Source organism: Chelmon rostratus, chromosome 10 (assembly GCF_017976325.1).
Source record: "Chelmon rostratus isolate fCheRos1 chromosome 10, fCheRos1.pri, whole genome shotgun sequence".
NCBI lineage: Eukaryota > Metazoa > Chordata > Actinopteri > Chaetodontiformes > Chaetodontidae > Chelmon > Chelmon rostratus.
This window is the reverse complement of record NC_055667.1, coordinates 21253719-21265938: the sequence shown is the minus strand read 5'-3', so window position 1 is coordinate 21265938 and position 12220 is coordinate 21253719. Positions and strand designations below refer to the sequence as shown.

At 39.7% G+C, this 12220-nt stretch overlaps 1 protein-coding gene across 1 annotated transcript in view; it reads right to left on the bottom strand.

The window, feature by feature from the left end:
• The window catches only part of LOC121612567 (metabotropic glutamate receptor 4-like), a 123118-nt gene that overhangs the window by 27324 nt on the left and 83574 nt on the right, over positions 1-12220 (bottom strand). The window contains exons 3-5 of the mRNA XM_041945537.1: positions 6448-6583; positions 2580-2734; positions 1651-1791 (exon numbers count right to left, since the gene is read on the bottom strand). Of these exons, the coding sequence (XP_041801471.1) occupies positions 1651-1791; positions 2580-2734; positions 6448-6583 (432 nt within the window). The remainder of the gene's footprint in view (positions 1-1650; positions 1792-2579; positions 2735-6447; positions 6584-12220) is intronic.

Below are 12220 nucleotides of genomic sequence, written 5' to 3'. Positions count from 1 at the left end.
CCAGAGGCTACTCAGAGGAAGCAAAGGGCCTGCAGCAATTTAGCTCAAGAGCAGCCAGCGTGACAACTGATAAATACAGAAATCATTTAAGATTACGTGTTCTCCTGAAACCTGTACTGTAAGTGTTGATTGTTGGAAGCATCTCTCTCTTTTGCCAAGGGACACGCTGTCGTTAAGAAAGGTGCAAATGAAATCTCTGCTTAATTGTTTAGGCTTCCCTGCTCATCTGTCGTACCAATTTAGTATGCCTGCTACGGTATTGGGTGACATTTTGAGGTTGCACTGTCCTATATTAACTGGATTAGAAGGCTAAATCTAATTATTCTATTAAAACATTTTGGAAAACAAAATGTTATTATGCCATCTGTTCTATACATGGTTCTGATAGCGTCATTCTATGAGAGATGTATGAAAGTGTCACAATATCTCCAGGAGGCTTGAACGGCAACCTGACTCGACTGTGCTGCTCTGTCTGCCTTATGATCACAAGAAGAATCAAACACACCTGATGAAACGTATTCCCCCTGACAGTAAATTGTTTTCTTATGAACCATTTGAAGCCATTCAAAACCACAAACTGCCAAACTGAGATGAGAACTTGCCCTGTAGCTGACACCGCTATATTCAGCTCACATCCATATAAAATAATCACCGGTATGATTCAACAACAGTCTATGAAACATGATTTAAATCCACAGAAGTAACTGATTGGGTGGATGGAGCTATTGTTTGGCAGGACAGCTGGAGTATTTATCTTTTAAATGGTAATATTTGTAGTTTTTTGAAGTTGCTGTGAGACATATTTTTGCCTTATTCAATTGAGAGGTGTTTTCTTCACCTGCTAACGAGGATAGCAGCGTGTGTGTTTGCTCAGGTTTTTTCAGCATTTTCAATTTCTGTGGTCCTCTGATTGGATTATTGACGCAGCTTCTATGTATACAGATATAGAAGATGGCATATCTTTATATTTCCCATATACCTGATGAAGGTCGAACACACTGAAACATCTTTCATGAATATTCCAGCAGTACGAAAGACAGTGTGTGAAACATGAAATTTTGACCCTCTCTTGGAGATTGATTGATTGCGTACAGTAGTACAAGAACAGACTGCTTCCAGTGTGGTTTTTGTGTTGTACGATGTATGAAGAATCTATTGCCTGGAAACATTACAGGTGCTGGCACCTTTAAATCAGTTAGTCAGGACTACTTGAGATGCAGTGTTGCTCTGCACATTGGGATGGGAGAGGGGCCCGGAGAGCCTACACATTGTAATGACCTGAAAGCTTGTTTCTAATGGGCCGTTGGGTTTACTATTGATTCTATTTTTTTTTCTTAGCGCAGACTGTGGCGTAGTTTTGTGATTACTGTTGTTGCGTACTGCAAATTGAACTAGCCAACACACAGGCAATGGGAACATTAATTTCACTTGTACGAAATTAGAGATTCCCTTTCACTTATCTGCACCCATTACATTCAACTTAAATGAGAGGAGCGTGATTATTTTCTCCCGGGTGACAAATACGTTTACCTATGCATACCAAGTAGACACATGTGCATTATGTATTCACAGGAGGCCCAATCAATATACTTCGTCATTGATTGAGTGCTCTCCATTGACCGCCTTCTCTGCTATTAAGTGTAGACTCACTTGTGCATTTTTTGATGCCAGATCCTTTCTTCACAGCATGCCTGCTAAGCTTGCATTGGAAGTTATTCTCCCAGAACTCTGCAAACCAGATATTCCTTCTGTTGTTCTCTAGCGTTCGGCTGATGAAGTAGCGATCAAACCCTGAAAGAGATAAGATGCTGTTAGAACCGAACCTTTCACAGTTTTCCATTTGAACATGCTCGGTGTGTGTCAGGTTAAGGTTTTGTCCACTTCTATAAGCAAAGCATAAACTCTTCTGGGCCCTGGTCCGAGTGACTAACTTGAGATGACTCGTGATGACTCCAAATGAGCTGAGTATTTCGTCAAAGCCCAAATCCAAAGCTAAAAGCTACAATCAACGATAACAGTAATCAAAATTCCTTTGGTTTGCTCTTTGCTGAACAGTGGAACAAATCTTTTTTTTTTTTTTTAAGTAAAGGATTTTCGTTTCACTGTGTTGACTTTGATGAACTGGATTTAATAAAAAGGTTTTATAACAACTCATGGTTAGCATATAATAGTTCATATTAATATGTAATTATTTAATGGAATTGAAACATACAGAGGAATCTACGGTATTTATGTTGATTTCTCGTGGGTACAATATAGCCTATAAGTCCATGTTCTTTTTTTACACTTTAAAACTGTTAAACACCATTCGCTCTACATATGTAAAAAAAAAACTGACATATTACATTATTGATTTAATCAATATGAAAGTATAGTAACCGTAGAAAAAACAGACAGTAAAACACATTATTGGCCATTTAAAGCTCCCGCATGAAAAATAATTTATGTTGAATGTAGAACAGAGATATTATTAATGGAGGAAACACCATGATTTTTATTTGTGTCATTACAAAACATTTTGAAAGAAACACTATTATGATCATTCTGTAAGATAAATTTAGGAAGTGTGTTATGAATACCTTTGATGGACTGTCGTTTGGGGAGGATGGTGACGGCACCTTCTGCCATTTCTTCCTGGTTCAGTATTGGGGAGATTTTGGAGCCCCAGCTGTCTGAACCAACCCAGATGAAATGGCCTGTTTGATTGGCTTTCTTAGCTGCTTGAAGGAGCCGCCTGTGGAATAGAGAAGGAAGCAATGTGTAATTGTACCATATAATGTAGAGTTGTCAGTGTTTATTTATGTGCTTTAAGTGTAATTTATTTTCTAACATACAACCCTAATTTAAAAAAGTTGGGAAAAACGAAATAAAACAGAATGTGATAACTTGCATTCCTTTCTGACACATACTTTAATTGAAAACAGTACAACTGACCTCATCAGCTTCATTGATTTTTATAAATATCTGCTTATTCTTGTTTGACGCCAACAACACGTTTCAAACAAGTTGGGACAGGAGCAACAAAGGGAAAGTTGTGGAACGCTCCAAAAAACATCAGTTTGAAACATTCGACAGGTAAACGGGTTGATTGGTAACAGGTGATATGCTGCATTCAGGTGCATCCAGGCAAGCTGCAGACAAACAACACCTTCTGGACGAATTGGGAAAAACATCTGATTGAATGGCATGTCTCACTCATGGTGATATGCTGCTATGTTATATTGTTTCCAATATTTATTAATTCTTAGATGTACTACTAGATCCATTATTAATTATTATTAATTTTTAGCTTTGCGTTGTCAAGATCGCCCCTGTTCCCTCCTTGTGTAAGGGAGTGATATAACATCCAGTTGTAAATTCTGTAACAGAGGACTGCAGAAACTTAGATATTTTAACTCTGCATGGAAACTTCATCTGCCATAGCTGGTGTTCTCTGCCAGCCTCTCCTGATTTTACAATCCTGCTTTCATCCATTAAAATGATATCTTGATTGCCATCTACTATCGACTGATCGGAAAAGGTTCACCACTTTGTGAAACACATGCAAATGCAAATAATTGCGTTCTGTTTCTATTACTTTTACACAGCATTCCAACTTTACAGGAATCTGGGTTGTATTGTATGCACATTCAATAATATATTACCTTAAGGTTCCTATTTAAATGCACCTGAAAGCCAAAGTGTCACTGCCATACAGGTGATTCCATGACAGGAATATTTTATTCTGAGTTTAATCAAAGTTGTACTGTTACTCTTTAATGGAACTGAAACGCCACCGTAGACACTCTTCGCTGTGGCGGAATGACACCCTTGCCACATTTGTCCAGGCTTGTTGCCAGTGGACGTAAGTTTGGTGAGCTATAAAAACTGCCTGCAAGCTCTGCTGTAGCAGCAGACTTTTATCAAGAAAGCTTGAGCACAGCAACATAAAATTTAAACACAGCCACCTGGCATGTGAAGCATTGCCGACCTTCATATCGCCCCCAAAGATGCTGGAGCGAAAAATAAATATCAAGCATCATATTGTAGACAACGTCAGCTTTTTGACTCTACATGGCCCGCGTTGTTTTAACGCCTCTCATAAGACTCTGTTGTTGCATAAAGAAGGATGGCATAACCTTGAAAAATAATTCATTTTTTTGTAAAATGTTTACGGAGTGTGAGAGCAGTGAATCTTCTTACTGACTTTATCTCTCTTTACCTTAGTTATATGACCCCAAGGATTTCTGTTTGATTGCTAATGATTTTTTTCCTGCGTCTGGTCTCCAGAAATATAATGAATAGGGCATGTCTGAAGATGCAATTATGTGCTCCACGTTGGAAAAAACGAGAAAAATAGATTTTGTCACTGTCAGGAGATTACAGAGTGGAGACATGACTAGACAGGCCGACGAGTCTCATATGGAAATAACACAGTGAGAAGTGAGGGTGTTGTTGTGTTGAGGGTGTGTCGGGGTCCCTTAAGGGGCCAGTGTGTAAAATTTTGGGGATCTATTGACAGAATGTGGCAGAAAGAAATATTCAGAAGTGTGTTTTCATTAGTGTATAATCACCTGAAAATAAGAATCATGTTTTCATTACTTTGAATGAGCCCTCCATATCTACAGAGGGAGCGGGTTCTCTTCCAGTCCATCATGTTGCACCATGGGAAGGGTGGTCAGTTGGTTGCAGCCTGGTGCAACACACTGGTCCTTTAAACTTTGATAGGCCAGGTTCAGTTCCCAAATCTCATTAAGTTCTTTACTGCATGAATTATGTTGCATCTCAAGAAAACCTGACCATAACCGTTACTGTAATGTTTAAGTTACTGTTAAAAGTTTCAGGTCTAATATGTGTTTTTGTAAAATAATCAGGAATTAAATGTTCACATAATTAAAACACACAAAGCAAGATGATTTCATTAAATGTACTTTATTTTTCAGGGTTTGGGCCCGTACTACTGAATGTTATGAAACAGGACAAGGACAAACTACCTGGCTAGATTATGAAAGGCTAACCTGCAAACATTATTTCTCTTATACTTGAGAACGCTGAGATGAGGCAGTGCATTTCTATAATTGGTTAAGAATCACACTACAGAGCTCCATCGAAACAGCTCAAGACTCTTATGCTTTATATGTAGGCAATTTTGGGTTCTTGTTAGGCTGCTGCCAGCTCACACTCACTGGGTTCAAGGATAGAGCAGGCATGCAGCTCTGAAATCCCCCTGGCTTTCTGTAATTACTATATATCTAGACTATTACCCGTTATCAGGACCGGATTAAGTCAATGAGCACTGGGACTTCTGCCCTGGTCATCATCAAGAGACCGCCCCAAATCACTGCCCACTTTCACAAGGAATACACTGGCCTACTAGCTGGTTGCTGGGAAACATTTTCTCTTACAAAGCCACAACAGTGCTGTGTGTGTGTTGATTTAGTCTACAACTAATTAATTCATTCTTAATACAGACTATCTCTCTTAGTAAGAGATAATGAGTTTTAATTGATACATTGTGTGCCCACAAGGAAAGTAGGGACACTCTAAACTGTACTTCAGCTTAATGTGGTCAGAATGGATGGGGACAATAGACTAGATGTCAAATTGGATGGCAAAGCTCATAGCCGGATAGACAGGAAGCAGGGGAGTGGACAAAATATCAGAAACAACTTTTAGTATAATGCATCTCAATACAGCACCATGATAAAATGTGGCCTCGGAAATTACCGTGGAGTGGATAATCCCTCTCTGGCACTCAGAAAAAAACATACGTTTTCTAACAGAGGCAGTGCCAGGGGTGGAAGTTGCACTCATCAATCATTTACTTTGTTTACTTAAGTAAAAAAAAAAGTAATGCCATAGTGTAAGAATACTGTTCCAAGTCTTATCAGCAAAAGGTAAAAACATGACGTAGAATCACCACGTTCAGAATGTTTTAGATGTAAACGTTTTACCTGCCAGGTAATTTGTAGCTGAAGTCATCGAATAAATGTAGTGGAATGAAAAGAACAATGTGAAATGTTGTGGAGTAGAATTCCAAAGAACATGCAAAATTGTCCTTGAGTATAGCACTTGAGTATGTGCACTGAGTTAATTTGCACCTCTGGGTAGTAGTTATTTTCAGGCACTGTAATATACTTGTGACAACATGTTCAGTGACAAAGCTTAAGAAAATGCCAATACAATCATATTTGCCATTTGTAACTCATGCTTTTGAGTGGCAGGCTGTAATTTTCAAGGAAAAGGCACTCTAATTTCTTGATTCACGTTTGACATTTGTGACATTGCGACAGGCTATCACGGGTGGAGACACTACTGAACAGCAGTAATGTGTAACTGTAATGTAAGTGTAATTTAGTTTAAGTGGAAAAAAAAACTGGCAGGTAAATGTTACAAAGGAAGTCCCAATCAGTGGAGACTGGTCAGGTTTAATGTTACTGCCAGCGATTAGGATTCCACTGCACTCACCTGATGTCATCCTCATTGGCAAAGATAATGACCACTCGGGCATTCGGGTTCTCACTCAGCCTGCGGATGATCTTGTCAAACTCTCCGGATCTCGGTTCACGTGGTATTTTCACCGACTGGGAAATGCATAGACCACCTAATTGGAAGACAAAAGAGAAAAGTTTTCATATTAAACTGTTTTAATTTTTCTTCTGTGAAACGTCTGAACGGATCTCATCAGCAGATATTTTCATGTCAAGTGAATATTAATGCTGCAGTTTCAGGTGTTTTTCCTGCTCACCAGGAGTATTTGTTGCAGTCCTGACATGTTTTCTTCTTTATTTTGACCCTCACAAATCTTCAAACCTCTGGACTTTTTATTTAATGATAGATGCACTATTAAATATGTACAGGTGCAATATTTCCTAGCATGAGGGATGCAAGGTATTACAAAAAATCTTTACTTGGACCACAAGGGGCAACTTTTAGACATGGAGACCCATCAATTCAGTTTATGGTCCTGCCAGTGAGACCAGGGGAATTGAGTAGCATTTGGAAGTACATAAATTTCGTAATTGAAAACTGGTTCCATTTGTTCAGAGCCATTTATCTTATTGAATTTAATTTTAAAAACAACTACTAAATTTGGCTTTTTACCTGAAGATCGAGCCATCTTTGTTAGACACACACAACCGGTTAAATAACACAACCTATACTGTTAACTTGTATTGTCCAGTGAAATTGATTAGTTTAGCTTGTTAGGCTCTGGCCAATACCTACAACTATCGGAATTCCCCACAGATGAGCTTAAAGAGAGTCCTCTCTCTCTTAGAAATGCTCTGGTATTGAACACAAGTCAAAGGCAGCAGGGGGCGTCCCTTGGTTGCCAACAAGCTAAGGCTTTTTAATTCCCAGTGCAACATTTCAGGATAACTCTTTTGTCACCCTGCCAAAATGCCACAGAGAGTTATGTGCATGCTAATGAATTTCCTTTCGTGACACAGTACAAAGCCAGCCCAGTGAACAATCAATGCAGGAATAATACCCTCTAGTTCAGTTCATGGCAGCCAGACTCGCACCATAAAACAAAGCCTGGCCCCAGCTCGGAAGCTAATAGGTTGGGAAACTGGAAATATGAGTAAAGAAAAGGGGATGCCATTAAATTAACAATGATGTTGGGCTGCTTTGCTCATGGGTACAAGAAGTCACTTCCGGTTAAGTCAGCGAGGAGCTTCAGTCAGAGGCCTGCGCTGTTATCCTGATTGTACTCTGTGAATGAATTTAATGATGTTTCCTTTTCTTCAGTCCCGTGTTTTCGCCTACTCTGTTGCGGCTGTTTTTTTTTCCCCAAAAGGCTGCGTATATACTGTTTGCCTCCTGTGGTCATGCATGTCACAGCTAGAACAGGACAAATTTGGCTCATACATTCACTTGGCTGGTTAATGGATAAACAGTACCCTTCACTGGAGGAATAGACTCATTCCTTTGTGTGTACTGGCCCGTGTCTGTTGTTGGGGGTTGTTTTCTTCTGCACTCAGGAAAGGCTTTTCTTTTTCCAGCACAGCCACATCAAACCCTTTATTTACTTATTGTTCCACTTCTAAAACCTAACTCCAATATCAGATCCCATCGTTCAACAGTCTGGAATTTCAAAGGTTCCACCATAGATATTATATTTAATGACCTGGGGCCAGATTTCTGAATGATGCACATGAACAAAAACTATGCATTTGCCATTTCCTACGCACATTTGCATCAGAAGTTGTACACGTTTCAGCACAGCCTGAGGGTGATAGGATGGAGAGGGAAAAGTACAGTGAAAAAGAATCTAATAATAAAATATTATTTAGGCTGCTATATATATATATATATATTTTTTTTTTTGCAGTATTCACAGCGATCTCTAAAATGCTGATTAAAGGTGCATTTACACTATAACTTAATTTTAATTAGTTTCCCTTGTGTGCTCAGTTTCATTACTGTTTCATCATTTTTTTTCTCTGTGTGCATGATCTTCTCATTTTATCCCTTATCATGAAGCACTTTGTAAAGTGTGTTTCAGTATCAGAGTAAACAATGATTCATCTTAATGATGATGAAACATCACTGTTACAGGTGCTTTTGACATATCAGTGATATAAATAGCCAGAGTTGTACATAGCAGTCACCAGTAATAATGGCAGCTGTAGTTTTGTTGGAGAAACGTCAGTGCAACACAGTCTGTGAAATTGCATCAAGTCTTTGCAGCACTAGCGTATCAAATTATTGCAAGCATTCAAATTGTGGGTTATGGGCGTGTCTGTATCCATTTGGGGAGAGGAAATGAGGCTTGTGCACGTGCCGCCCGTTCCTCAATGGTTGCGATTTAAAAGACACAACCATGCAAAATTTGACCGTAAGGATGCATGTGCTTATCTCTGTTCTTTTGCATACACACAGTGTAGTTTTAGTCGTGAGCCTATAGTTGTATGCATCTGATCGCAGGTGTTTTATTGAACAACAAATTAAACAATATATATGAAAGGATGCAAAAAAAAAAACCCCAATGAACATAAGCAAGTAAAGCATTTCAAAGCCGACAATATTGTGTACCTTTCTACATGCTCCGGATTGTTGAGGCTTTGCTTAAACTGAAGCACCGGTTTATTTCTCTACCTCTGTGTCATTACACTTAAACTACCCAGAGAGGCACATGGGAAATTTAGCACCAGCACAGCAGCAGCTCTCTGCTCTCAGAGACTCTATCAATCATTAGATTCTATGTCTTTGCCTCACTAGTACTTCAGTCCCATGTTCCCACAACATCTGCTGTGTGGAAGCAGAGCACTCATCCCTTCCGTCTCTTCCCCTCTCACATCCCTGGCAGCAGGCTGCAGCATTGCTTACCCTCCTGAGAGAATACCAGGAGAACCAGGGGGATAAGAACCAGGCCTGTGGGAGTTGAGGCACACCGAACAGAGTCCTCCATTGGACCGGTGTTATAACTCTCTTAGTTTCGGGTAGACACAGCAATTTGTTTTAGTGCTAACACTACCCATTCATCCATGCATCTGTCCATCCATTCCTATCTAAGTTCAGGATGGTCAAAGATATGGTCCCTTGACTCAAGGACCTCAATTCCGACTCCATGACAGAGAGCAGCTACTAAACAAGATACTCAATCCCCACCAGCTCCAAGTATGAATTTCTGCAGCTAATCCTACTCATTTCACCCAACAAGGTTCATTACGTCACATCATTTTTTTTTTTTTGTCATTGTACACACAGATAAATACAGTACGTACATGCATAGAAACATAATGAATATAATGTTATTATTTTCATGCTAAAATATCTATTACACGTCGGCTTCTCCAAAATGACATTTTCATACAACCTTAGTGGCTTTTAATTGGTCTTGCTCATTACACATTTTGTATTAATTATAGCTAATGAAACAAGTCTCTTTAGAGGAATCAGATTTTCAATAAAACACTGCCAGATTCCATTTTGCCATTGGACAGGATGTAATTAGGGAGATAAACTGAAAGACTCCCCCTTTGCTTGTCTACACACAGCTTCTCAGCAGATTTACCTCAAACTTGAGATTAAATTAAAAAGGGCTTGTTAACCCTTTTAGGTCACATCCCTAATATTGTGCACCTATTTAACAATTTCTGACAAAGAAAAACAATCTGTTTCGTGTATTCTTGTGTCAAAATTCAATCATGTTTTCCTTCTGTAAAACAAAACATGACGTGTTCATACGTAAGCTTGAACCAACCAGATTCAACCAATAATATCATGACATCCACTCAGTCAATCAGTCTTCAGCTTTTAGTGACACAGAGGCTAAGATTTATCAGTTGGCTAGCAACAGAATGGTACATATGTGTGTCCTCAGTTGTCACCATCTGACACCTTGTTTCATAGTTGTGGGCTCGCTGCCTAAAGTTTGTTCACTTTGAGGAAAGTGGTTCTGTGAGAGCTCCAGATTATACGCAAGGCGTTTTACAGTGCACTGCTTCAGCAGCTGCACGGAGCGTACAATGGGCTTCGTCTCGCTCTCCCTGACAGATACTGCTATCTCGTATAGCCGTATCTGTCAGGGAGACCTTCCACCTCCTGCACTTTGAGGGGTATGTTTGCATGCTTTGGTAACGGGGTGATGAAGTTGTTGAAGGAGGGGAGTAGTCCTCTATGATTGAACGGAGGCTACCATCTAACTCTGAAACACTGTGATTCCCCATGTTTGTTATGACACGCTCACTTTTCAACGTTCAAATCAAATTCCTCCCAGTGGTATGTGTGGACTGTCAAGTGTCGCTCAGAAATGCATCACATTTTGGAGGCTCGCAATACTGTTTCATCTGGACTCCAAACTGAACCATACCGCCATCTCCCTCAACAATTATAAAGCAATTAATTACAAATGTGCAGCAGCCCTGAAAAAACTCCACATTTACCTTACTGTTTGTTTCTCCAGACACATACAGGATCTGTTGATTAATTATACTTATACATCAAAATTACCTGAAAATGATCTCTGCAGATGAACAATCAGTGACTTGTGTAAAACCAAACTGAACAACTGGCTTGTGCTTTAGGTGTTGCAAAAGTGAAAATAAATCAAAACATTAATCAATCGTTACGTATAGCTAGTTTGGTCATGTTCCCAACGCCTTGTTGCACTGTGCCAAAACTCCAATAAATTATCTGCACATACAAGTGATCAAGTGAAGCAGCCTGTATTCTGCAGATGCTGCTGAAAACTTGAGCAGTGCATGTCTCTTCGAACACTCATCCTATACCACTCTTTACATCTGAGCCATGTCTAAAAACCACGGCTAAAAATATCCGTTGCTCGGGAGACTGCGAGCCTCCTCTCTCGTGTCTTCCATTGTCAGCCCCAGTCTGTGCTCTCCTAATAGCTCACAACACTAATATTCCTTCTCATTTGACACCCGTGGGAGGGACAGTGCTGCCATAAACATTAAATATTCCCTGGCACTGTGGCTGATTGCAGCACAGCTCCTGAGCTTGGTGCACAGAAGTGCAGAAACACACAAAATACACCCAGGTGGGCGTTGTTGTGAGGGCGCAACCGTATAAATAGCCTGTTTATTGGGATGCCCTTAGTCGAAATACCTACACAAGCAGGCTTAATTTGCAGCTGGAGAACATTACAAGCATCGAAAATACAGTGAAATAAAAATGTTGCTTCTTTAGTACTGATGGTCTGTTTTTTCCCATCGGCGTAGGCTTGAAAAATAGCCAGTTTCTTCAACGCTGAATGAAAACATAAGCTGCTTCTGCTTTTGCATGGCAGCAAATGATTTATTAGTCAACAGACACAATCAGTTAATAATTGGAAAGCCTGTTTGAGCTGCATAAAGCTTTGAATTCCCATCTGCTTTGAACAGCAGTGTTGTTCCATCGATCCATTGATGGCCCAGTGTATACTGTCTGGCTGCTGACCAGTAGTCTTATGTACAGAACAGTGACTCTCAGCTTCAGTGGTTTGATCACAGTGGTTCACATCATAGAAATGCAGTCAGATGAAATATGTCAGGAACCAAAACAAGGTGAAGAAGATAGTTGAACATATACAGTATCCCCTCTGATTTAGTAAACTGTATACCATACGATTTATGCAAATGAGTTGATCATATGCTTGCAACATGTCCAGTTTTTCTCTGCCTTTCATCCAGTGCATGCTGGGACATGGTCAGACCCCTGAGAGGGAAAGAAAATGGATGGACGGATGGATGGAATTGATTTTAAGCAAGAAAAACAACAGCACAGACCATACCTG